We start from the raw sequence: 27,086 nt of genomic DNA on the forward strand, positions 1-27,086 counted from the left end.
AGCCTAACCTTACAGGAACCAAGTCCTGGGATCCTTTTCAATGTCTACAAAGCCTAGCCCTGGCAAGGGAGCACCGGCTGTGTGGTCCTGTGCCAGCACTGAACATGGCCCTAGCCAGTAACAGTGAGGCTGAATGTAGTTCCCTCTTACGTCTAGATCTCTGCTCTGGCAGTCAAAGGAGATGTGAAACCTGTGAGGCCACAACAGGAAATGGTAGGAGATTTCACTTCTCTATTCATTTGAACACTGAGGGAGCTTTTTTGGATAAAGAAGGACAGAAAACCCAGACACCTGTGCTCAGCAGTGTTTTCCTTCCTCTCCTCCTCCCAACTCTTCCATTTTTACAGATATAGCTCTGTCTTCCCACCTCCAGCCAATTCAAAATAACATTTCAATTGCTCTGTCCATTGTTGCTTATTTGTTAATTATTGATATAGCACTGGGACTGAAGAGGTATGGAGCCCCAACCAGGTTCCCACATGTTGCCTTTCTTTTACTGCCTCTACACAACCACCCAAAGAATGAGTCTTCTCCTTTCCCACCGCCTCTGCCCTTAGCCTGGCCACCACATGCCTGCAGTAAACTAGTCCCAGGGTTTGTGTGCAAAGCATTACCAGGAACATTCAGAGTGGGAAGACATGGATTCTGTCCCCATATCGCTTTGCTTGTAGGTCAATTGGAGAGTGAGAACAAACACTTTAAATAGTTTATATTAAAGCAAGTAAGCAATAAGAGAGCAATAAGGCCAGTGGTCTTAAAAGAGTAGAGAGAAATCACCATAGGCATGGTAGACGGGGAGTACTCTCAGTCGAGAGGGCCTGGAATGAGCCTTGAATACTGGGCTGGATTTGTGCTGGAGAGGAGGAAGGCAGTTGGCATTGTAGGTCTGGTGTATAGCTCCACAAGCTTGACAATGCTGTGAGGTGCCATCAGGGAGGAGGTGTCCTACGAGGAGCCTGGGTTAGCTAAAACAAAGACAAGCTACAATAACATCACTGGCACTGCACATTGGAGGAAGTCACAAACGTGATCTCTTGTTTTTTTCTGAGAGTATGGCCATAATAATAGATCTCTTCTAGGCACTTCCTAAAGTTGCTCCATGTCATTTCTCAGGTTCTTGGGGAAGATGGTTTTAACTGAAGTCTCCATTTTATAAACACAAAATTGCTCAACCAGTTCATCATGCCTCATAAGACCACATTCGTGACTTCAGTGTCTTTTCAAAACTACACACACCTACATCCTGCCAAGATTATATTACTTGCCCAATCTGTCCAATCCCCACCCCACCCCTGCCATCTACCCCTTACCTCACCTCCGCCCACACACACACCCTCCCACCCTGTCAGGATTCACTGCTCTAGACTCTGACCTTTGGATTATAGTTTCTGTAGTCAGTTCACCATTCTTCCATCCTACAGCCAAATTACTTGAACTACTAGGGATAGTCTATCTGATTTGCCACAACTATTTTTCCTTTTTTAATTTTATTTTTTGCCACCACAACAATTGAAGAATGCTATCTTCATCTTACCCATGAGAAAATGGAGGCAGAGGGAGGTTAAGTGGTGCCTAGATTTACCCAGGTACTAAGTAATAGAACCATTACTTGAACTCAGGATTTATTACTTTAAATCCTGTATTGCCAATAATCAATTGGAAGATAACTGAAAATTGCCTACTATTTATAATAACAATAAAAACCATAGCATATTTATGAATTAACATATCAAATATAAGAATTTTAAGAAAAAAGAAAACTTTATTGACTGCACAAAGACCTGAGAGGTGTAGAGATATACCATATTCATGGATAGGCCATGCTAACATAATGACAACCTCTCCCCACATCTCTAACCTAAATGCTACCCCAGTTAAAGTAACAGGAGGATTTCAGGAGAATTTAACAAACTGATTATAGAATGTACATGGAAATAAAGTCCAAGAGTATATTAGAATATTTTGATAAAGAAAAGGAAAATAAATTTTTCGGGAAGGTGGTGAAGGAATGGAGACTAGTTCTACTAAATAGTAACACATATTAAAAAAACAAAATAATCAAACAATATGATACTGATTAGTAATGAGAGAAAAGCAAATTAAAACAACAAAATACCACTCTATACTCACCATGTTGCCAACATTTGAAAGTCAAATAATTACAAGTATTAGTGAGCATAAAGGGAAATGTGAACGATCTTGCTCTGTTGGTGGGAGTGTAAACTGTTTATGATCCCTGAATTATAGAAATTATAAACTAGTTGGGTGAAAAAATTAACATAGGAAATAAAGCGGCGTATCCCAATCCTTAGGTTGAGTGCTTTAAGTCTTGGAAGATTTCAGTAAAGAGAAATTAGGGGCAGGTTCATGGAATAAGTTGAACTGGAGTTGGACCTACGGAGTGAGTTAAGACAGGAACAAGATGAGCAGAATAAAGAAGGCATTCCTGTGAGAGGAAAGAGCCTGGGCAAATGCCCTAAACCAAAAACAGATATAATACCTAAAGGAGGAGTGAGGAAAAAAGATTTATTCAAGAATAGCATTCCTGCTGGGAATAGTGAGTAATATTTTTTATTAGAAAAGGGGCACCAGACTAGAGAGGATACTGAGTGCTTCTAGAGTACTTAAGTAACAGTATCATAGAAGGTTTGATCAGAGAGCATCTAATCTAAGCCCATCATTTTACAGATGAGGACTTTGAGGCCCAGAGAGGGGAAGTGACTTGTCTAAAGTCACACAGCATAATAAAGCACTTTTAAGGCTTGCCTGACAGAAAATATCTAGATAAGTTGGAAAACAGAGAGACAGAGAAATTAGGAAGAACTAGAAAGCACCACATCTAGAATTAGCAACGTGAGAATAAAAAGAAAAACATCTAAAATGGAGAAAATACAATACTCGAAGCTAGTATTAAGGTATATTTCAGAAAAGAGAAAGAAGTCTACGAGGCAACTAAGTTCTCCTCTGAAGATCAAGACCAATAATGATAAGGTTAGGTTATTCAGCACATTTTCTATGTGCCAAACACTATTTTAAGCATTCTATAGATATTAACTTATTTAAGCTTCACAGCATGAGGATATGCTGCCTTATTTCCTATATTAATTTTTCACTCAACTAGTTCATAATTTCTGTAATTCGGGGATCATAAACAGTTTACATTCCCACCAACAGACCAAGATATTATAGTTCACATTTCCCTTTATCCTCGCTAATACTTATTTGACTTTCAAATGTTGGCAACATGGTGGGTGTAGAGTGGTAAGGTGGACACCATTGTTATCATCATCCTTTTACAGAAAATGATACCAAAGCACAAGTAACTTGCCTAAGGGCTCACAGCTAAACGCTGACAGTTACGATTGAATCCCTAGCAGTCAGGTTCCAGAGCCCATGCTTCTTAACCAGTACACATGATGCTGTTAGAAATGAGATGGTTCAGAGACAGTGCCAACTTCTCTTAGGGAGAATTTAATATTTTCTTTTAGATTAGACTCTAGTACAATGTCAAGAACAGAAACTCCCTCACCCAATAATTGCCCTCTCAACTTTATTGCCACCCTATCATCCAAAGCAACTCCCAGACCCTAAGGAATGCAAGAAAGAAAGCATATGCAAAGCAATTTACCACCAGTGGTCATGTGCTGCCACCTTTCATTATCTTCCCAGGACAGCACCTGTGCAGTTCTCCTTGGACAGTTCACTCAGGCCAAGAAACAGATTGTCAGGAAAGACATGTGAATTCTTTGCCCTTCCAGGCTGTTTTCACTTCATGTTAGGGGCTTCATGATACTGTTTTCCCAGAACTGACATGACTGATTGGAATAGCACCTGGGGGCTTATTCTTCCCATCCCTAAGCTTCTGTTTCCCAGTTACGGTGAGGGTTGAAGGGAGTTATATGTTTCTCAGGGCAGCCTATATGAAACATAAACATTTTCACAAACAGTAAAATACACACACACACACACACACACACAAGCAGCTTCCTTAATCATTTTGTAAGCAGATTATTAGAAAATAACTCTGCCTTCGTTTCTCACATATTTTGCGCAAACCAATAGAAGGAAAAACATCATGTACCGCCGAGACCAGGGAGTAAGAGCTCAGCTGGCAAATTAGGGGTTTTCCCTATTTCCCTCCCTAATGAGGTCAAGCTGTGTTCAGGTTAAGGCATGCTGAATTTGAAACGACAACCCACTCAAGTTGAGATATCCAGAAACAAATACCGTGAGTTAAGAAAGAAGCCACACTGATATAAAGAAATGAGATTTATTGCCTCGTGGGGGGAAGGAATGTGGTTGTGATAGGCATGCCACTCCGGGATCCCTGGGATGCAAGCCCAGGGACAGCAGAGTCCCCAGGTGGGAAATCTACACACACACCCCAGGGATGTCCCAGAGACTTCTTCTACCCTAAGAAGAGATCCTGGGCAGGATGTGAGAAATCTGAGCATCCTCTGTTTGGATGGCCGAAGCTGTTGGCATCAAACTCTGGTCTGGAAGAATCAGTCTGGGGAGAGACAGGGATGGAGGAAAGGCATCAGGGGATCCATCCTCCTCCTCCTCCTCCTCCTCCTGCTCCTCAAAGGCCTTGCTCGCCCTGCCTGCACCACACCCTGCAGAAGTTGATCTCTCCTTGTTCCCAAATCATCTCCAAGCACCCTTCCTACAGCACCCCATGATTCCTTTTTTCACTCAAATCAATTCTTGTGACCCATAACTGTGTGTGTGTAACTGGGTCCCCAACTGGGAAGATGTGCCCCCATGGTGCTGGATACAGGCCCCCACACCCAAGGGCCTGAGGATCGCTATATGTCCCCCCATGCCACAAAATAATCCTGACACAGGCACACATGCACCACTGTATCTGGCTCCCACGGGCTCACCCGCCCCCTTCAGATGACATACCACCTGAGCAAGGCTTCCGGAAGTAGATGATGAGAACAATGCCCACGATGATACCCAGCACACCCAGGCCAAAGGCCACGCCACACAGCACATTCTCCAGCAGATCTGAGGGCAGTGCATTCCGGGGCACTGGAGGAAATAAGGAGTGGCTCAGCCTGGGGACCTAGTTAGGGAGCCTCCCACCCAGGGGAATGACATAGGAATCTGGGATGACATGGGAGAAACTGAGGCATGGGAGACTGGGATGGGCTTAGGGTAGGAATGGACTAAACAAGGTACCAGTGGAGAAAGAAGGCTCTTCCCATGGATCTATCCCTTTTTGCCCCCAAAAGGACCAGAATTCCAGGGAGAAAGCCTCACCCCAATATGCAATTGCTGTGTAGCGGTCAATTTCGTGAGTCACAATGCAGGAGAAAATGTCAGAAGATTCTGGTGTGAAGTTTAAGTAAGAAAAGGCCTGGAAGCTGAGTCCATCAACAGCTGAGACAAAAGTAGGCCCAAATCCTTCGACAGGGATGGAATGATGCTGCCAGTTCACTGTCAGCATGGGTGGGAAGAGATTACTGACAAAACAGACCAAAGTGTTGGGCTTGCCAAACTCCAGGGGCTTCAGCGTGAACACTTCAGCGATAGGAAACCCTGGTGCGGGGATTGAGGTGTGGGGGGAAAAAGAGACTAGTTTAGATGGTATCTCTGTGTTTGGAGGGGCCATGGCATATGGAGGGGAGGGCAGAGAAGAACACAGTGGGTCAGGCTTTGGGAGACAGAGATGAGGGAGGAGCTGGGCTCTGAAGGGAGGTCTTCTTCCAGGCAAGGACTGCAGCTAGACCTAGGAGCAGAGCCAGATCCAGGCTACTCTGGACCCCTCCACTATGACTTCCTTCAGCACTTCCTGTCTAGAGCTCACATTGATGTCTAACCATGTGCTGTCTTCTCACTAAGACATAGTCACGTCATCAGATATTTCCACTCTTCCTATCCATCTTCTGGGCATAGTAGCACAAGTGTTAATATTCAGTAGGTATCAGTTGGTACCTGTTGAATTCATCACATTCAATACATAGTTCTGAATGCCTACTACATGCTAGGTACTTCTGCCCACCAAAAAAAACACAGGGTGCAGACCAAGGCTGGTGGAAAAATTAAGGTGATGAAGAGAACCAGAAGGTATTTGAGATGGGGAGCTGGTATCAAGGGGAATTATTCAGTGTACACATCAATGAGGTTAAGAATGCAGCCCTCCTCCCTTCACTCCCCAGAAAACTCCTGACCTCTGGACACCGGGATTTTCCCATCAAGTTGGGGCCCTATTTGCTGGATCATCGACTCGCAGAACTCTTTGTCAAATAAAATGGCAGGAGCATCTCCCTGTTCCTGAGCCCAGTCAGCAAATTCGGGCAGGCGAGGCACCCGAGTGTTCTGAGAAAAGTCGAAGAAGAAAAGCTGGTCTTCGTCGTAGGCCTCAGAGAGTCCCACACTGGGACTCCCATCCTGGCAGTACACTGTGTGCAGGAATGTGTGGTTTTGCAGGTCATCTCGCCACACTGGAGTAGGAGCTGCAAAGGACACAGGGTGAGGTTCAGGGAGGTGGGAGCCTTCTCCTCCAACTTAAAAAACAGCAAGGTGGGGCTAGGCACAGTGGCTCATGCCTGTAATCCCGGCACTTTGGGAGGCCAAGGTGGGCGGATCACGAGGTCAGGAGTTTGAGACCAGCCTGGCCAGCATGGTGAAACTTCATCTCTACTAAAAATACAAAAAAGTAGCTGGGCATGTTGGCATGCGCCTGTAGTCCCAGCTACTCGGGAGGCTGAGGGAGGAGAATTGCTTGAACCAGGGAGGCAGAGGTTGCAGGGAGCTAAGATTAAGCCACTGCACCCCAGCCTGGGTGACAGAGTGAGACTCTGTCTAAAAACAAAACAAAACAACAACAAAAACAAGCAAGGCCTGCTTCAAGGAGCGTGGGCTGAGGCGAGACCCTTTCCTGTGTCTGTTATTTAGACTCCCCTTCCCAAAGGGGGTGAAGAACAAATTATGGCATCTCTCCAAGCTTCCCCTGCCTATAAAAAGGCCAGCTGGCAAAAGTAAAAAGGGTTCTACTTTCTAAAGTGACAGATTCAGGCCAGGCATGGTGGCTCACGCCTGTAATCCCAGCACTTTGGGAGGCTGAGGCAGGCGGATTGCTTGAGCCCAGGAGTTCAAGACCAACCTGGGCAACACAGCGAGACCCTGTCTCTACAAAAAACACAAAAACTTAGCCAGGTGTGGTGGCAAACACCTGTGGTCTCAGCTACTCTGGAGGCTGAGGCAGGAGGATTGCTTGTGCCTAGGAGGTTGGGGCTGCAGTGAGCCATGATTGTGCCACTGGACTCCAGCCCAGGTGACAGAATGAGCCCATCTCAAAAAATATATATATAAACGCCAGGCGCGGTGGCTCAAGCTTGTAATCCCAGCACTTTGGGAGGCCGAGGCGGGTGGATCACCTGAGGTTAGGAGTTTGAGACCAGCCTGGCAAACATGATGAAACCTCATCTCCACTAAAAATTCAAAAATCAGCCAGGTGTGGTGGCATGCGCCTGTAATCCCAGCTACTCGGGAGGCTGAGGCAGGAGAGTCTCTTGAACCCCAGAGGCAGGGGTTGCAGTGACCGAGATCGCATCACTGCACTCTAGCCTGGGTGACAGAGCGAGACGCCGTGTCAAAAAAAAAAATTAAATAAATCAAATAAAAATTTTAAAAATGTATATATATAAAATAAAGTGACAGATTCAGAGTCACTGTTCGTTGTGTGTTTGGGGGCTGCACAAAGACACCTAGGCAAAGAAGCAAGTGAAAGCCTGCATTCCGCTCACCATGCCATACATCCTGGCATAGGGCTGTATCCTCCCAAAGGGGATTCCTTTGCCTAATTCACACCAGGTCACTGTATTGACTAGAAAAGGCCATGGACGGGTTTCTCACTCTTAGAAGGGAAAGAGGAATGGCTACAGCCTTCCCAAGCCATAGATGGGACTGCCTCCCACTACCCCCAGACACAAATGGTAAATTGGAAAACCAGTATCCAGACATCTCTTCAGCCACTTCATTGGCACCAAGCCTCTCTCAAAATGTCTTCTGTTCCTTAACCTACCAGGCCTCTCAAAGACAGCACTGGGAGAAGTGACCCCATAACTGCATAAAATAATCCCTCTTCTTTGAAGCTCTTGGCAGGAATCGCTCAGCCAGCAGGAAACCTTTAACCCAATACCCAGAAAAACAGACATTTGGAGGAAGAGGGATCTTCCAGATTATTCTTCCATTCTGCCCCATCCTCTACAGAGAAGAAAACTAAGACACTTTTCAAGAATCACAAGACAAGTTAATGATAGAAAGCAGAGTAGAATCTTGAGTGGAGGAGTGAAAATAACATTCACTTTGTTCAAATCTCAGCTCTACCACTTTCCAATAGTGTGAACTTGCACAAATAACTCTAAGTCTCATTTTCTGCATTTGTAAAATGGAGAGAACAATCTCCACTTCAAGAGATTGTCTTAAATGGAACATGTAAAGCATCTCTGATATTGTTTACCAACCACACATAGTAGCTGTCTTTCTCCACTCCCCTGTTGTTTCCACTGCCTCATAAGACTTCCCACCACTCACAAAGCACAGCGCTTTTCCTCACAAAGCTGAGTGGGCTCCCTAGATTCAGGATGGAAGTAAATGGGAGTACCATCTTACCTTCAGGGACGGCCCAGGAGTGGGGCAGCAGCCACAGAAGTGGTAGCATCTGTAGCAGTGCAGCTCCTCGGTTCTGTTCATGACCCATACCTTCTCACCACACAGGAGGTAGGAGCTACCAACCCAGCCAACCCAGCTTCCCCAACTCCCTCCCCCAGAGGGCGGCCTTAGATCATGTTTTGCCAGATCATTTCCAATAGGTGCCCTTGTCATTTTGTCTAAACCAATCAGAGAAGCGTAGGGTTTAACATCATCAGTCACTGGGGAGATGCCTGGGGCTAGCAACCTCCTGAAGACTTGGCTGTTTGACCAGGGCAGAGTATGCATGTAACTGAGCTGGGAAGCCCAGTGGAGGAATGTTGCTTCCTGGTGGAGTTCCCTCTTTGGTTTCAAGCTGTCAGCCTCAGTCCGTAAGCGACCAGCTGGCTCTTCAGAGCAGTGCCACCTCCTGGCAGAATGCTGCAGTGGGGAACCGCATCTTCCCCAAGTAAACCCCCAGGGCTCTTCGGACCCTGCCTTCTCCTCCCTCCTAGCTCTTCCTCTTTCTCAAAAAAACTCATTCTCCTTCAGGCATTAGCTCTAATTCATTTGGCAGACATATATTGAAAATATAAGAAATTCTGGGTGTTGGGCCCACGGCTAGAAATACAAAGATGAATAGGCATAGTCTGCCTTCAAAGAGCTTAGAGTTTAGTGCTGGGGGAGGGGGCCAAGGGATAATTACACAACAGTGTAATGTATTCAAATAAGAATGTGCCAAGTGTTTTGGAAGTCGCAGTAATTTTATGAGGATGCAGAATAGGAGGAACATAATCAGGCAGGCTCCTAAGTCTTGAAGGAAAAACAATTTGGCCAGCAGAACATGAAGGAAGAGAAAAACACGCCAGGGCAAAGGGTAGGCAGAAGTACAAAGATCACAGGCATCCAGAGGTCCTCTTTGGAGACCCTGTGTACTAGTTGATATGAATGTTGTGAAGGTCGCTTGTGTGTTCGTGTATGATAATAGGAGGTAATGGGGGGTAGAAGGATGTTGTGATGAGCTACAAATTCGGGCAAGGGCCAGATCATATGGGCCCTGCTACGCCACAAGGAGGAGCTTGCTTTTACTTAGCAGATGATAGAGATATTAAAACTGGGGAATGACATAATCATTTTAGCATTTTGGAAAAAATGTTCTGATGGATATTTCAATGAACTGGAGCTTTTAAAGAATTGAGGCAAAACTGCTGGGCAAGAGTCTATAGCATACCAAGATGAACAGTTGCACATACACACACCACTCCTATAGCAATACAGCAATAATTTAAATGACAAATAATAAGAGCCTGAATTAAGTCATAATTAGAGGAGGCGGAGGAGATAGAATATCGAGATAATTAGGAAGTAGAATCTAAAGGGTTTGGCTACTGATTAGCTGTGGGAGTGAGAAGGTGGAGGAGTCAAGGATATCTCAGATTTCCAGCGTGGGTGGCTGGGTGGGTGGTCAGGGATGGACTGAATTGAAGCAGAAAAGAATGCCATGGGAGCAGGTTTACAAAGAGAAAGAGCTTGATTTTGTACATGTTGAATTTGAAATGCCAGTGGAACAGCAAGCTGAAACAGAGGAGAGAAAGGGCTTGATTTTGTACATATTGAATTTGAAATGCCAGTGGAACAGCCAGCTGAAACTGCACGGGAGCGCAGTGAGGCGTGTGGGTATGGACCCCAGGTATGGTCTGAAGAGCCTGATTTGGGAGTCATCAGCACAAATGTCGGAGCAGAGGCCATGAATAAGACCACCCAAGTAAACTGTGCAGAAGGAGTGGGAAGTGAAACAAGGACAAAAGCATGCATGGGCTCAAACCCCAAACCTTATACCAGTTATCCAGGATCCAGTCAGGAGCATTTAACTACTTTATGTGCTTCAGACTGAAAGAATTTAATATAGAGAATTGGTTACAAAGGTGTTAAAAGGGCAAGAAGTACAAAAAAAAAAAAAAAAAGGAGGGTCCTAGAAATGTAAATTTAAAAAAAAAGATTGCTATCTGGAAATCAGAAGCTGCCATCATCCCTGAGCTGGAATCTGTAAATCTATTTATTGCCTTGTGAGAGACACTGTCATAGTCAGTTCCAATCTACTAAAAAGGTGCCACCTCCTTCAAGGCTAGAATCCTTGAGAAGGTACTTCTGCTCAGGAGGCTGGAGTCCTGAGTCTCCCATTCTTCCTGCTGCTACATCTACCAGCTATTGCCAGCCACCGTCACTGTTTAGAGGCTGAAGCAGGATGCTTCTCAGTTTCTCTTGCCTTCTGATCTCCCATCAGTGCCTCCTACTGGCAGAATCGAAAAGGAAGCCAGATATCCAGGAAGGCTGGGAAATACACACCTGGCTGACTCCTAAGCTAAGCAGTTCAAAACACAGTAGAGGAGGGTGTGTGTGTCACTGAGACAAAAGATAATAACGAGTACACTGAAGTACCCTGGTTTGTAAGAATCTGGTGGCATGAGGACCATCCAGAGCACTAAGAAAAGAACAAGGTAGAAGCAGATCAGAGAAATAAGTGGTGTGCCATGAAGGAGGGCAAGGTCAGCATTTTTAAATGCTACTGAAAAGTCAAGAAAGGATTGAAAAGTGTCCTTAGATTTGGTGATTATGAGATGGCTGACAAATTTATTGAAAGCAGTTTCAGTGTTGTAGTGGGAGTCAACTCCAGATTGTGGTGGGCTGAGAAGTAAGTGGGAGGTGAGGAAGAAACTGTCAGTGTATATGCTTCAAGTTTGTTAGACAAAAGAGAAAGACAGAAGGGGTGGGGGAAGAGGCAGTGAGAAAGCTCTAATGTGGCAATCAAGTAATCTGAGAAATTAATATATGTGAATATTGTCCATCAGTGTTTCTGAGGCTTTCAAAATTCGTACGTTCCATCTTTTTTTTTTTTTTTTTTTTTTTTTTTTAAGACAAAGTTTCCCCTGTTGCCCAGGCTGGAGTGCAGTGGCTACTTACAGGTGCAATCATAACTCACTCCAGTCTTGAACCCCTGAGTTCAAGCGATCCTCCCGCCTCAGCTTCCCAAGTAGGTGGGGACTATAGGCACATGCCACTGTGCCTGGCTTCATATCATCTTTTGATAAACAAGTAATAGCAGCAGTAATAGCTAAAAACAAAAACAACTCTATGACCTCCTAGATATTCTGGAACAGCAATGTGTATATATGTGTGTGTGTCTGTGTGGTGGAGGCAGGGTGCCAGGGAAGGACTAGGATTTGGAAATCATTGTAACCCTCCAAAAAACAAAAGAACATTTCCCAGTATCCCAACATTTATGGACTAACCCATCAGCGGTTCTGGCAGTGGGGAGATCAGGCCCCTGGAGAGTAGAAAAGAAGTTTATGAGACTACCAGTGGGGAGACATATGGAACACAGCCACCTAGAGTCCTAAACCAGGGGTTAGCAAACTTTTTCTGTAAAGGGCCAGATGGCAAATATTTTAGACATTGTGGGCTATCCGATCTCTGTCATGAGTACTCAACTGTGGCACGAAAGCCTCCATGCACAATATGTAAATGAAGGAGCATGGCTGTGTTCCTAGTTTCCTCCTAGCTTTTCCTCCCACTTCTTGAATATCTCCTTCTCAGTCTCCTTCATAGACTCCTTCCTTTCAGCTACTCTTTAAATACTGGTGTTCCCTGGAGTTTTGTCCTCAACCCTCTTTTTATTTATGGACGCTAAAATTCAAATTTCATGTAATTTTCATGTGTCACGAAATATTCTTCATTTGCTTTTTTTTCCCTAACCATTTAAAAATGTGAGACCATTCTTAGCTTTTAGGCCATTTAAAAACAGGTGGTAGGCAAGATTGTGCTCACAGCCCATAGTGTGCTGAATGATGCTCTACACGTGGTCAGAATTGGTATGAAAACCCCAAATAAACCCACCCTTCAAAGAAGAACCTCAGTCCCCTTATTATTGGATTGGCAATCAGTTAACAAACACTTTGTGCCAGTTACACCAGTCTATTTGGAAGGAGATCTGGGGAAGAACAGGAGAAAGTAGACTGGGTAGAAGGGCACAGGAATAGGTACAGCAGACACTGCAATTTCTCTGGGTGAGAGGAACAAGGCAGAGGGGTCCAAGTTCTCCATAGGGAGCACAGTGTAGACAAGACCAAGGTGACGACAAACATAACCATCCCTCACCAAGACTGTGGTGATGGGTGGTTAACTCCATTCTCCCCTTCTATAATCTCAGTTTAAATGGTAACAAGTTCAAACATTTATAACTACTCTTCCCTCCATGTAATCCTTCCCCACCAGGACCTCCCAACTACCTCCATCATAAGTATCTCAGGAATAGTCTCTCATCAGTTTGGAAAGTGATAATTGTGGGCAAGAGATGAGCAAGGCAGCCAGTTCTGCTTTGCAGTAGTTCACTGTCTAGTTTGTCATTAGCTGTGAATGCCTCTGAAAATAATGGCAGAGCACCGGTAAATCCAGGAGGCTCTGGCTTTCTAACACTCAGCTCTGCCATCCCTTTCTAGCATTTAAAAATGGACTCTATTTGGCCGGGCACAGTGACTCACGCCTGTAATCCCAGCACTTTGGGAGGCCGAGGCGGGTGGATCACGAGGTCAGGAGATCAAGGCCATCCTGGTTAATGGTGAAACCCCATCTCTACTAAAAATACAAAAAAAAAAAAAATTAGCCAGGCGTGGTGGCGGGGGCCTGTAATCCCAGCTACTCGGGAGGCTGAGGCAGGAGAATCACTTGAACTCGGGAGGCGGAGGTTGCAGTGAGCCGAGATCGTGCCATTGCACTCCAGCCTGGGTGACAGAGCGAGACTCCGTCTCAAAAAATAAATAAATAAATATATAAAAAGGACTCTCTATTTTATTTTTCCCCTAGCAGAGTCAAATTTCTTGGAAAAGTCATGGGCAACTGTGGCCCCGCTCTCATACTTGCCATTTAATCTTTTCACTCTCAACAATGCAATTGTTCACCAATACTTTTGTGTTGCCATATCAAATGAACTAGTCTCTGCAACATCTGACACTGTTGGCCATACTCTATCTCCTAAATTGGTCAAATGTTTGGCATACCTGATGGCACTCTCTCCTAGTTTTTCCTCCTACTTTTCTGGCGTCCCCTTTTCAGTCCCTTTGGGACTTTCTTTCAGCAACCCTTTAAGTATTGGTGTTCCCTGGAGTTTTGTCCTCAACCTTTACTCTTCTTAGACTATACACTTGCCCTGGACGGTCTCATTTACTCCCACATGCCTTCAGTTACCACCCACTTGCTAATGTCTTCCAAGCTTACCTCTTCAGCTCAGATCTTGCTCTGAGTTCCACACTACCCATATCTGAACCGCTTCTGGTCAAATCCTCTTGGATGCTATGTAACAGCAGTTTTTTTTTTTTTTTTTTTTTTTTTTAATATGGAATGCTTCACGAATTTGCATGTTCTTAAACTGTATTCTTCACAAAATAGCGTTCCTCGAGAAATAAGAAAAGTAAGTTTGATGATAGCAATCATTTATTTTTGAATTTATTTCCACAGACATAATGCAACATCAAACACATTTATAATATTTTTTATTACATAACAATTTATTATATTTAATAAGTCTATTTATTGCAAGCAATAGAAACCAATTCTGGCTAACTTAAATTTTAAAAATGAGGATTTATTAGAAAGATACTGATCTAACTCATGAAAGTAATAGTTGAATAAGCTAGCCTCAGGTAGAATAGCCACAGGGACCTTAGAAGCAGGGGTTGAGTTGCCATTAATATGCTCACCTGCAAAGGCCACCTGCCTCTTTATCTTACAAGTTTTGCTTTGCTGGGAGAGCCTCTCTCACTGGCTTAGCTTGTATTAGGTGTGTACCACTGGATTCATTGGTTGTGGCCAGGTACAGTATTACCTCTATGGATTAGAACTATTCCTAGAGAAGGGAGAATCATATGAAAAGTAACCACCTCAGTACAGCTATTTTCAACATATGGCATCTCAGACAATTGTATGAGATCATCTGAGGCATAAACATAAGGTTAAATCTGTGTATTAATGCTCAGACAGCATTTCCTAACTACTCAGGTGACATATGTCATCTGCTTGATGATCTCTGGTCTGTCACTTGTCTTATCACATATTCAAATTACATTTATCATATGATTCAATATTGATTAATTTAAAATTATATATTCCACTAATTTCCTTTGAATCTCTGACTAAAAAGGTTTTTTAAATTTTACTTTGAAAAGCTCCAAGCACACACAGAAGAATCTAATAAACTCCAATGTACTCTAATGAATGTCAACACTTTTCAACATTTAACATTCTTCCATTCTTGTTTCATCTATAGTTCTGCATTTTTTGGAGTATTTTAAACAAATTCTGTCATTACATTTCACCAGTAAATACTTTTAGGCATATCTATAATAGATGATAACCTTTCCCTTAACATAACTATAATGCCATCACCACAACCAACAAAATTAAAAATTACTTAACTTCATTTGACCCAATCTGTTCATTTCTCCTAGTTATCTCAAAAATGTCTAAGAGAATGAAGTTTTAAATGAAAAGCAGTGTCTTATAATTTTCAAACTGTGCCATTAGTTTAAAAAAGTTGGTGAGTTTTCTATATTATGTTTCATAAGCTATTGATGGTTCAATAATGAATTCTAATTAGGTATTCCATAGGCAAATAAAGTTAGGAATTGTTACTCTGAATGTATCTCCATCTCAAGATTACACTCATCACTTTCGCTTCCCAATATATTCCAACTCCTCTCCTATATTTAAGACTTCAGTGACTAACAAGATGTCCACCCGAGCTACAAATGTGGGTCATCCTTGATGACCCCATCTTCCTCAAACCTTCCCATTCAATTGTCCTAACAATTCTACCTTTCTAATAGCTCTTGAATCTTCCTTTCTTTTCCTTCCATTCCTACTGGTCCAGGCCTTCAATGGTTGGTTTTCACTGGATTATTGCAACTTTCTTATAATTGGTCTCTCTCTCTCCAATCTTATTATTTTCCACAGTGCTGCCAGAAGGATATTTTTATTATGCTTAGTTGATCATATTATACTTCTGCATGAAAACCTTCCATGACTGTTAATGATCTACTTTCCTTGTCATGACCCTTAATGACCTGAAGTCTACTTACCTACTTCTGTATGTCCTTTCAGGTGAAATCTCACTCCTCTCAGGAAGCCTTCCTTGAACCCAGAGTTGAGATTAATGGCCACTTCAGTACGTTTCCAAAGCACCCTGTGTTGGCCATTATCAATGTTTTAATTTTATTATTCTCTTCCATTAATATGTCTGTTTCATAGTCACCTCATCTCTATTGCAAGGTCCTTAGGGGAGGGTGTACTATATATATATATCTCCACCAAGAAGCCCACTAAGTGACCTTTCACTTGATGAACAAATGGGCTACCAGTCTCTGAAGGTGCTGAACTGAGAATGGAAGAGCCTTCACGTATTAGATGATGATGGATTGTCCCTTCTAACAGATGTTTCAAAGGTAAATCTTATCAGGCTTATCTATAAGCCATTCTTTTTTTTTCTTTTTTTTGAGATGGAGTCTCGCTCTGTTGCCAAGGCGGGAGTGCAGTGGTGTGGTGTCCGCTCACTGCAATCTCTGCCTCCCAGGTTCAAGTGATTCTCCTGCCTCAGCCTCTGGAGTATCTGGGCACGTGCCACCATGCCCGGCTGATTTTTTTTTTTTTTTTTTTGTATTTTTAGTAGAGATGGGGTTTCACCATATTAGCCAGGATAATCTTGATCTCCTGACCTCGTGATCCACCTGGCTCGGCCTCCCTAAGTGCTTTGATTATAGGCATGAGCAACCGCACCCAATCTCTATGAGCCATTTTACGCCTCCACAGCCTTCCCTATGTACTCTACTACCCTTCCAATTCCATTCTAGGCCCTTCCCAAGCTCCTTGCCAACTACCGTTTTCTTCCTACTCCCTGCCACCTCCTGTTTCAGAGAGCAAACCTAGCCATCCAGCTCCCACATTTATTCTTATTTCTACCTCAGTATATTTCTCCATACCCATATTCATCCTCCCTTTTAGTGACATTACTATGATGCAGCAATCCTTACAACTACTCTACAAGGTTATAATTTATTATCCCCATTATATAAACAAGAAAACTGGGACTCAGAAAGGTTCATTTATTTAAAAAATATTTATTGGCCATATGTGTCTAGCAGTATGCTCTATATCAGATAACTGCCATCATCACACTTAAAGTCTAATGAAAATAAAGAGACATTAAACAAGCAAACATACAAATTTATAAACTAAAAGGTCCACACATATACACACACAAAATCTCTTAGAATTGATAAATTCAGTAAAGTTGCAGGATACAAAATTATCATATAAAAATTAATGGTGCTTCTGGATACAAACAGTAAACTAGTGGAAAAAGAAATCAAAGAAAGTAATCCCATTTACAATAGCTACAACCCCTCCCCCCACCAAAAAAACAAAATAGAATACCTAGAATAAACCAAGGAGGTGAAAGATCTCTACAAGGAAAACTATGAGACACTGAGGAAAAAAACTGAGGAGGTCACAAAAAAATAGAAAGACATCCTATGTCTTTGGAAGAATTTGTATCGTGAAAATGACTGTACTACCAAAAGCAATCTACAGATTTGTTGCAAGTCCAATCAAAATACAAAGATATTCTTTGCAAAAATAGAAAAAACAAGCAAAATTAATATGGAACCACAGAAAACACAAATAGTCAAGGTAATTCTGAACAAAAAGAACAAAGCCGTAGACATTACACCACCCAACTTCAAAATATACTACAAAGCTACAGTAACTAAAAGAGCATGGTACTGGCATAAAAACAGATACACAGACCAATAGAACCGAATAAAGGACCCAGAAATAATAGATCCACATCTTAACAGCCAACTGATTTTCAACAAAGGTACCAAGATATTCAATGGGAAAAGGACACACTCTTCATTAAATGGTGCTGGGAACACTGAATAACAATATGCAGAAAAATACAACTAGACCCCCATCTCTCATCAAATACAAAAATTAAATCAAAATGGATTGAAACTTAAACATAAGACCTGAAACTATAAAAGTTACTGTAAGAAAATACTGGAGAAATGCTCAAGACTTTGAGCAAACATGTTTTGGTTTAAGACTTCAAAAGGACAGGCAATGAAAGCAAAAATACACAAATGGGATTACATCAAGCTAAAAGGCTTCTGCCACAGCAAAGGAAATAATCAACAGAGTGAAGAGACAACCTTCAGAATGGGAAAAAATATGTGCAAACTATCCATCTGATAAGGGATTAATAACGAGAATATGTAAGGAACTCAAACTCAACAGCAAAAATCCTCCAAATAATCCCATTTGAAAATGGGCAAACGATCTGAATAGACATTTCTCAAAAGACATACAAATGGCCAACAGGCATAAGAAAATATTCTCAACATTACTAATCATCAGGGACATGCAAATCAAAACCACAATGAGATATCATCTGAATCTACTTAAAATGGCTATTATCAAAAAGACGCAGATAAGAGATACTGGTGAGGATGCAGAGAAAGGGGAATGCTCATATACTGATGGTAGAAATGTAAATTAACATAGCCACTATGGAAAACAGCATAAAGGTTCCTCAAACAACTAAAAATAGATCTACTATATGATTCAGCAATCCCACTGCTGGGTATATATCCAAAAGAAAGGAAATCAGTGTATCAAAGAGATGTGTACATGCCCATGTTTATTTCAGCACTACTCACAGTAGCCAAGACATGGAATCAATCTAAGTGTCTATCAAATGACTGGATAAAGAAAATGTGGTGTATATATATACAATGGATACTACTCAGCCATAAAAAAGAATGAAATCCTGTCATTTCCAGCAACATGGATGGAACTGGAAGTCATTATGTTAATGAAATAAGTCAGGCACAGAAAGAAAAATATCACGTTCTCATAAGTGGGAGCTAAAAAAGTTGATCTTACGGAGGTAGAGGGTATAATGATGGTTACCAGAGGCTGGGAAAGGGAGGGGGTGGAGGGGGGATGAAGAGAGATTGATTAATGGTTACAAAAATATAGTTAAATTGAAGGAATAAATTCTATAGTGTTTGATGGCACAGCTGGGTGACTACAGTTAACATTTACTGTATATTTCAAAATAGCTAGAAGAGTAGATTTGAAATGCTCCCAACAGAAGGAAATAATAAATGTTTGAGGTGATGGATATCCTAATTATCCTGATTTGATCATTACACATCGTATGCATGTATCAAAATATCACATGTACCCCATAAATATGTACAATTATTATGTATCAATAAAAAATTTAAAAAAACAAAAGAATTCAGAGGTCCATAAACTTGGATGGAATAAAAAAAAGTCAACTTTATTTTCAAAAAATTCTGAAATCTAATTTTATGAATGTAGAAAATAAATCTTAGTAGTACCAGCCAGCAGCTGTTACACTGTCATCAATAGAAAACACCATCAATTAATATTTTCATATCACATTATAGTTGTTACAGACATCTTAAAATATCACTTACAATTATGGGAGCTGTTAAACTTGCCAATAAATCATGCTTTTTAATGTATTAGTAAAGAAACACTGTATTGTATTAACACAGAAACACATACTACTAGATCATCACACATTTCTTTAAATATAGTAGTGCCCCCCACATAGCACCAAATGTGATTATACAGTTTCTTCCTATCCATAGATATACCTATGATAAAGTTTAATTTATAAATTGGCACAGGAAGAGATTAACAACAACAATAGGACAATTACATTGTAATAAAAGTTATGTGAATATGGTCTTTCTGTCTCATACACAAAGTATCTTATTGTACTTATTTTCAGACCAGGTTGACCTTGGGTAACTGAAATCACAGAAAGTGAAACTGCAGTTAAGGGGGGACCACTGTATTTTGATAACTACAGTTTATATTTTATTTTATGCATTTACCAATATCATCAGACAAGATCCAAAGGCTTCACCAAACTGCCAAAAAAGCTAATGGCGCACAAAAAGCTTAAGGAGTCCTGATTTAATCAGTCATTCAATAAACATGAAATCCTTCCTGGAACCATCTCCTGTTCTAGCTTCCTCACATTATGTTGCTCTGCTTCTCCTTGAGATCTTCCATTGGTTCCACTTCCTATTCTTGCTCCCTGTATGAAGATGTAACCCAAAGCTCAATCCTTCACCCTAAATTGTTTTTATACCCCCTTTTACAAACCTCAGCTACCTTTGTGGCTGATTCAAACATCACCTCAAAGGTGACTCTCAAATCTACTTTTCCTAATCTTTTTTCTCGAACTTCAATCTTGGATCTTAAACTCCCTGCTGTGCCTAGTAAACAGAATAATATACCACCCAGAGTCAGCTGCGTTCAAATCCCAGTTCTGCTACTTACTAAAGGTGTGACCTAAGGTAAATATTACCTGCTATGGTTTAAATCTCCCCTCCAAAACTCTTGTTGAAAATAATTGCCATTCTGACAGTTTTAAGAAGTGGGACCTTTAAGAGTTAATTAGGTCATGAGGGATCTGCTCTCATGAATGGATTAATGCTACTAATGTAAGTATGGGTTCCTATTTAAAAGGGGACATTCTGAGGCCGGGCGCAGTGGCTCACACCTGTAACCCCAGCAGTTTGGGAGGCCGAGGCAGGCAGATCACGAGGTCAGGAGATCGAGATCATCCTGGCTAACACGGTGAAACCCCGTCCCTACTAAAAATACAAAAAATTAGCCAGGCTTGGTGGCAAGCACCTGTAGTCCTAGCTACTTGGGAGGCTGAGGCAGGAGAATGGTGTGAACCCGGGAGGCGGAGCTTGCAGTGAGCCAGGATTGCACTACTGCACTCCAGTCTGGGCGACAAAGTGAGACTCCGCCTCAAAACAAACAAACAAACAAAGGGTACGTTCTGGCCTCTATTCTCTCTCCATCTCATGTGCTTGTTTGCCCTTCTGCCATGGGATGATGCAGCACAAAGCTCTCACCAGATGCCAATGCCATGCTCTTGGACTTCCAAGCATCTGGAACTGAGCCAAATAAACTACTGTTTATAAATTACCCAGTCTGTGGTATTCTGTGATAGCATCAGAAAACAGACTAAGATGTGCTTTGCTTCTGTTGTTTCATTTGAAAACTGAGGGTGATAATATTAGTATTGACTTTATAGGGTTATAAGGATTAAAAGAGTTAATACATGTACTCATCGCAGTACCTGACACATTTTAACTACTCAATAAATGTTTTGTATCACCAATCACATCTCCTTCCAACCCCCTGACATTTTAATTTGATGTTTATTAACATGGACAGTGCCAGCCACTGGAAGACAGAGTTTCTATCTAACAACATAATTCTGATCAAGTCATTAGTCAAAAAATTTCAGTGGTCCCCCACTGATTCCAAACTTAACAGCACTGGAAACCTTCCATAATGTGTTCTCTAATATAAATTTACCTCCCATTTTCTCTTCTCCTGCTCTACTTCTTGTAGCTTATGTTCTGGCCAGATTGGACTAGACTACTCTCTGTGACAATAACCTGTGCTGTTCTATGTCTGTCTTTCCTCACATAATTCTAATGTCTCAGGTTTGAAGGCAATAATTTTGTCTATGATTATTCCCCTATACATGGCACCCCATAAAACATACATGTTTCAATCTTACCTAAGTCACATACTTACTTACACATCAACTCACCTCAATATTTGCTCAATTTGTGAGAACCTAATATTGGCCAGATACTGTGCTAGGACCTACGGATATTTAAAAAAAAAAAAAAAAAAAAAAAGCAAAGCAAGAAAAAGAATGCATCATGGCCCTGCTCTCAAAATCAAGGTCTAGTACTAGGGAGAAACATGTAATCACATAAATGCCATTCACTGTGGAAAGTAAAATCATAAGGGGAAGGGACACCAAAGAATGAGCAGTTAGCTCAACTTGAACGGTAACATTAAGCTTTTCAGAGATGTTATTTGGGCGTACATAGATTGGGGAAAAGCCTACTCCATATAGAAAGTGCACATGTGTAAAACACAGAGGCATGAAACAAAATGATGTGTCTGGGAAACAGTTCAATACAGCTGGAATACAGGGCCCAAGAGGAAGTGGTTAGACATGAGGCTGGAAAGCTAGGCAGACTGTTTTGGCAAACATAGGAATTTGGACTTTATCACATAGCCAATAAGAAATAACATAGAGTTTAAAAAACAGCTATGGCCAGGGCTATATTTTGGAAAGCTCTCTCCTGGCAGTATTGTGGCAGAGGCAGAGAGGAAAGTCTAAAGCAGCACTGTCCAACAGAACTTCTTGCAATGAGGCCGGGCGCAGTGGCTCACACCTGTAATCTCAGCACTTTGGGAGGCTGAGGCGGGAGGATTACTAGGTCAGGAATTCGAGACTAGCCTGGCCAACATGGTGAAACCCCGTGTCTACTAAAAATACAGACATTAGCCGGGTGTGGTGGCAGGTGCCTGTAATCCCAGCTACTCGGGAGGCTGAGGCAGAATTGCTTGAACCCGGGAGGCAGAGGTTGCAGAAAGCCAAGATCATGCCACTGCACTCCATCCTGGGCCACAGAGCAAGACTCCGTATCAGGGAAAGAAAAAAAGAACTTCTTGCAATGACACAAATGTTCAATAATCTGTGCTTTCCCATATGACAGCCACTAGTCACATGTGGCTATTGAGAACTTAAAATGTGGCTAGTGTATTGAGGCACTAAATTTAAAATTGTATTAATTTAAATCCAAATAGCCATGTGTCTAGCAAATAATTTAGGAGACTGTTGGTATAGGTCAGGTGATAGAATTAGGACAGAAGGGTGAGTTGATGGATAGTTAAGAGGCAAAATTATGAGTCTGTAAGGGTGTGAGAAAAGGAAATCAAGAACAGGCTCCCAGATTACAGACTTTGTGGTTAAATAGCCGCCATTGCTCAGGACAACAGAAGAGAAAGAGCAGGTCTAGAGTGTATAGTGATTTCATCAATTTTGAACATATTGGTGTCTAAGAGTTATCCAAGTGGGAATATTTAGTAGAAAGTTTAGCTTAGAAAGCTGTCTGAACTAAAGATTCAGACTTGAGAGGCTTTGAGCCATGGAGTCAGATTACCTAGAGAAGTTGAACAGAATTAGAAGCAAACAAGAATCACAGCAAACATCAACACATAAAAAGGGGCTAAGGAAGAAAAATCCACTGAGACTGGAGAGGAACAGTTACACAAATAGGAAAAGAAACAAGTGAGAGTGGTATAGAAGTCAAGGGTAGAGAGAATGTCAGGAAGGAAACATGATCAAATGTCAAATACCTCAGAGGTCAAATAAAGTGAGAACTGTAAAGTGCTTCCTGACTTTCCCAGTTAGGAGGTTCTTGGTGACATTTGCCAGAAAAGTTTTGGTGGTAGCAGCCTGACAGAGGTGGCTTGAAGAGTGGGGATGGGGAAAGAGAAGGTGACAAAGAATTGAGATAGTAAGGATAATTTCAATTTCAGGTCTTGGCTGTGCAAGGAAGCTGAGCGACATGAGTCTCTAAGAGGGCATGACATTGAGAGGGCTGTTCTCTTTCTGTCAGCGGGGAAACCAAGAGAAAAGTTTAAAAGGTCAAAGGGGGGGAGAAGGGAAGACAGCTTCCGGGTAATAGAGAAGGTTGACCAGGTCAATAGTAAAGGATTTCCTCAAACCGAACGGAGGACCTCTAGTGAAATGGGAAAGCAATACACACTTGACCCAGTTTGCAGGTGGGAAATGGGAAGCCACGAGTTCTGCAAATTGGCCTTTCTGTTCTGTGAGGTGCCATCTGTCGGTGAGGACAAATTAGGGTCTGCAGCATGAAAATCTGGACCGTACTCTGGGTAATCAAGGGAGAGGTTATCGGCTAATGACAAATTAAAGGCTTACTTTTTAGCTGGCAACTGAATCACCATAACATTTTATGTTACCAATTCCAAAATTTTGGGGGGAATTCACTCAAGATTGGGAGAGTAGAGATCATAACTTTAACAGTATAAGAGGTTTAAACGGTCGACTACGAGATAAATAGAGAAGGAAAAGTGATCAGCTGGTAAATATCGTATAAGGTAGAGCGGTCCAGGGACTCACAGGTCTCACTAAAGAAAAGTCTAGCGTAGGTTCACGGCACGGAGAGATTTTAAGGCTGCCTAAGACTAAAGTCGAATACGAAGCCCACATCTGCGGTCCGCACCTTATCTCTCCGCGCAGCAGGCGCGACGAGGGCGAGAAACTGCCTCTCCAGTGGTCGCACCACACGACACCAAGGAAGGGGCCCCTCTCCAGACCCTCATATCTCCAGGTCCAGGCCCCATTTTCCTCCGCTGACAGCTCAGCAGCGCGCGCTTCCCCTGGATTCAGGCCAGGACCAGCCAAGCCGCACCTTACACCCACCGAGGAGGAAACAAGCCTGGCCGCCCGAGGCTACCCCGCTAGGCCGCGGGTAGTGGGGGAGAGGGCGCTGAGGCAGGAGGTCAGCACCCGGGCGCGGGCTACCGCCCCACGAAATGCGCGCCCTCCAAGCCCAGCCGCCGGAGGTGCGGTTCCGGCCCGGACGCCTGCGCACTACGGCTCTCCCCGCAGCCTCTGGCCCCCCCCTTCCCCCTCCCCGAGTCAGGGCGCACCCTTGCGCCTGCGCTGTGCGTATTCCTGGTCTGCGGCAGCCATGCTGAACCCGTATGGAGAGGCGAGTGGGGGGGACAGAGTCGAGGACTGCGGGATAAGAAGCTGGGGATATGGATAAACAGCAGCATTATAGCGCTCTGGGTTTCGGGACATAGGCCTGGGCCATGCGGCCCCCTTGGCCCCTTGCGCAACCCCCAGGAACGTTCGGAAAGCTGGTCCTCGTGGGTGGGGGAAGGGGGGGGGAAGCGGGCACGTGACCCCGGTCAGCCAATCTGGGTGCTGCTGACGTGGCCGCGCGGCCTCGATGGTCTCCCCACCCCCCAGCCCGTTCGGGAAGGGAGGGGCTGGGGGCTACGCCCCCTCCCCCAACACTGCTTCGTTTTCCGGGGGGGTTGACACCCCGGATTACATACCCCGTACCAAGCCGAGGGCAACTTTGGAGGCCCCCTGGAAGGCTTTAGGATCCAGGTGAGAAGGGGCCCTTGTGGGGCGGAGATGTCAGTCAAGTGCTTAACCAATGGTGGGGAGTCCGGGAGGGGGATTCTTGGGGTTCAGAAAAGAATACTGAGAGTGGGAAGATTTGTCCTTCAAACCTTTTACAGCCAATGGGAGCGTGGAGGGGGGGCGAGCGGGAGAGGGCCACGGCGGGGGGAGGGGAATGGCCAGCCTCATGCCTCCATACCAATTGGAGGGCAAAGGGGTTAGGGGGCGGTGTGGCCCCCCCATTCCATTCGTCCCCTGGGGGTACAGCAGCCGGGAGCCAGGTGAGGAGGGATCTATCGGCGGCCGAGGGAGGGGTGACCTGGCGGTGGGCTGAGGAGTGGTGGCTGTGGCCCCTACCCGTGGACATGAATGCTTTAGGAGTTGGCCACCCATGTTGTGAACTGAGGTTGTTCCCAGGCGCCAATTTCCTTTCTCCCCAGAGCCTCTGGAGGGAGCATTGCTGTGCGCCCTTTGTGTCCGCGGTAGGGGAGCTCCAGTCGTCACACCGCAGGCTGGAGGTTACGCTTCGAGTCGCTTACTGAATTTGTGTGCATTCACGTGGACATGGCCTGTGGGGCCTTTTGCCCCCGTAGGGTCTTTACTGAGCACGTGTGTACTTCAGGCTGGGGGGCTTACAAGCTGAAAGCTTGAGGTCTGCTTAGGAACAGAAACCACGCCCAAGGTGGGTGCTGGCAGTAGGGGGTCTAGACAGCATGGTCTGAGATGCGAGGGAGGCTCGGGACCTGGAATGATTTCACGACTCCCAAGGTTTCGGGTTTCTCCAGGGTGGCCTCTTCCATCGCCTCCCTCGTCCCCTCCCCCAGTCCTGAACAGTTCTCTCCTTGTGTACTGCGGGGGAGGGAACGGAAAGGAGGAAAGAGTTACTTTCCCAAATTACTGAGTAGCAGTAGCCTCCCTGGTGACTCATGTGGGGGAAGGGAGAATAGAGGATCGGGAGGCAGTGATTTTCCGGAATGCAGGGAATAAACGAGAGCAACGTCTGGCTGCCCTTTTTCTAAGGCCTAGTATTTTCTCAGCCTCCTAAGTTTTTATTCCATGGCCGGCCCCCTGATGGGCCTCTGTCCTGGCCTGCAGAGCCCCGGTGGAGAAAAGCAGATTTGGGAGGTTGGGCCACTAGGGGGAGGGGAAAAGGCCTCTGCAAAGTTGCTGTGTCATTGCCCTCCCTGCTGCAGCCACCCAAACGGGGCCGCTTGTACTTGGGGGCCAGGGCCTGATCCCTGGCTGGGGGAAGGGGACTCTGCTCTCTCGATGCTCATTTCTCCCCGCCCTCCCGGGGTTTGCCCTACTCGGGGGGTCAGAAGACAGGAGATTGGCGGCCATTTTAGACGCAGTAACCGAGGTTGGAGTTGAAGGGCTACTGCAGAGGAGGGAGGGTGGCGTGGTTGCAGCTCAAGGACCTAGACCCTTACGAACTCTTCCCGGGGGAGAGGGAATCTTACCGTGTATTTGTTCACCTACGTTGATTACTTTTCCCAGATACGTACACGTTTGTTTTCTTCCTGGTAGCGAAGAAAGGGGAAACGGGGGAGGGGACGCCCCGCCAAAGCCAAGGTTTTCTCGGGTGGGGGAAATCCTTTCACTCTCTTGTAAGGGGGCGGGGGCGGCCCCAGAGATGCTCTGGAGATCCTGACTCTGGGCTCTGGTTGATTCACAGAGTCTGCACCCTTATTTAGATAACCAAGTTAAGAGGAAGACTTAAGAGTAAGTTGGGGGGAGGGGGCGAAACTGAGCTCCCAAAATGGCTCCTGCCCCTCCTCGGAGGCGGACGGCCGGGGGGAGGGGAGGAGGGGAGGAGGGGGAGGGCTAGTCTGAGCCGCAGCCGCCGCCTCCTCCGCTCGCCCTCCTCCCTGGCGCTGACCGATGGACCAGCCGCTCCGTGGGGAGGACTCCGGACCCTGGTGGGGGGGCGGGGGGGTTCTTTCGCCCCCGTGGCGGAGGGCCCCTAAGAGGCGGATAGGGGTCTGCCCTTGGGGGTGATGTGGCGTGTGGGGGGAAAGGTCCGAGCTCGCCTGGAGGGGGAGGGTTTTTCCCTTGTCATCCCTCCCAGGACTTGTTTTTTCTGCTCTGAGCCGGACGCCGGAATGGAGTTTGAGGAAGAGGTGAGGTGTGTTGCATTGTATAGGGTAGATGGATGCGTTTGGAGATTTTAATCCCACTTTAGGGTTGCCGAGGTTTTTTCGAACGAGCAGAAATGTACTGGTAACTGTAGGTGTGAGTGGGGAGGGATTAGAAAGGTGCTTGGACGTGCAAATTTGGGAGACGTATTTTAGCTTTTGTGGTC

General features: G+C 44.3%; 2 protein-coding genes and 1 long non-coding RNA gene across 13 annotated transcripts in view; 1 reads left to right on the top strand and 2 right to left on the bottom strand.

The window, feature by feature from the left end:
* Positions 1 to 26,520, bottom strand: LOC129059918 (uncharacterized). Of its 3 annotated transcripts, none has more exons than XR_010140481.1 (5): positions 26,245 to 26,520; positions 15,774 to 15,877; positions 14,397 to 14,542; positions 13,915 to 14,090; positions 1 to 965 (listed from the first exon to the last, which is right to left on the bottom strand). It is a non-coding gene; the product is annotated as an uncharacterized LOC129059918 (long non-coding RNA). The 3 variants fall into 3 exon arrangements; XR_008526126.2 differs by having other exon boundaries at positions 15,511 to 15,877; XR_008526125.2 differs by having other exon boundaries at positions 14,397 to 15,877.
* On the bottom strand, positions 4,257 to 8,808 carry LOC100448112 (HLA class II histocompatibility antigen, DM alpha chain). 4 transcript variants are annotated; one of them, XM_063725207.1, is made up of 5 exons: positions 8,626 to 8,808; positions 6,180 to 6,464; positions 5,269 to 5,445; positions 4,912 to 5,037; positions 4,257 to 4,510 (listed from the first exon to the last, which is right to left on the bottom strand). In XM_063725207.1, the coding sequence occupies exons 1-5, from the start codon at positions 8,711 to 8,713 to the stop codon at positions 4,506 to 4,508; spliced, it is 681 nt and encodes a 226-aa protein (XP_063581277.1). In that variant the 5' UTR covers positions 8,714 to 8,808; the 3' UTR covers positions 4,257 to 4,505. The 4 variants fall into 4 exon arrangements, with proteins under 4 accessions (XP_063581277.1, XP_009236140.1, XP_009236106.1 ...); XM_009237865.3 differs by having other exon boundaries at positions 4,909 to 5,037; positions 8,626 to 8,804; XM_009237831.3 differs by having other exon boundaries at positions 5,269 to 5,547; positions 8,626 to 8,804.
* Positions 24,320 to 27,086, top strand: part of BRD2 (bromodomain containing 2) — a 12,671-nt gene continuing 9,904 nt past the window's right edge. The window contains exons 1-2 of one of the 6 annotated variants that reach the window (XM_063725203.1): positions 24,971 to 25,065; positions 26,460 to 26,506. The gene's annotated coding sequence lies outside the window, so the exon portion shown is untranslated. Of the gene's footprint in view, positions 24,770 to 24,937; positions 25,066 to 25,108; positions 25,467 to 25,522; positions 26,145 to 26,459; positions 26,507 to 26,614; positions 26,905 to 27,086 lie in introns of those variants that run through there. The other 5 variants (XM_002809129.5, XM_054557373.2, XM_063725201.1 and 2 more) reach the window with 5 other exon arrangements.

This window comes from Pongo abelii, chromosome 5 (genome assembly GCF_028885655.2).
Source record: "Pongo abelii isolate AG06213 chromosome 5, NHGRI_mPonAbe1-v2.0_pri, whole genome shotgun sequence".
Classification (NCBI taxonomy): Eukaryota; Metazoa; Chordata; class Mammalia; order Primates; family Hominidae; genus Pongo; species Pongo abelii.

What these genes read in the sequence shown, in the direction of transcription:
- LOC100448112 (XM_002809132.4), bottom strand. Translation starts at nt 8,713, where the DNA reads ATGGGTCATGAACAGAACCGAGGAGCTGCACTGCTACAGATGCTACCA. An exon ending in CTCCTGGGCCGTCCCTGAAG is followed by an intron (nt 6,465 to 8,625) that starts GTAAGATGGTAC and finishes TGTCCTTTGCAG; the next exon opens with CTCCTACTCCAGTGTGGCGA. An exon ending in GAAAATCCCGGTGTCCAGAG is followed by an intron (nt 5,548 to 6,179) that starts GTCAGGAGTTTT and finishes TCCCCGCACCAG; the next exon opens with GGTTTCCTATCGCTGAAGTG.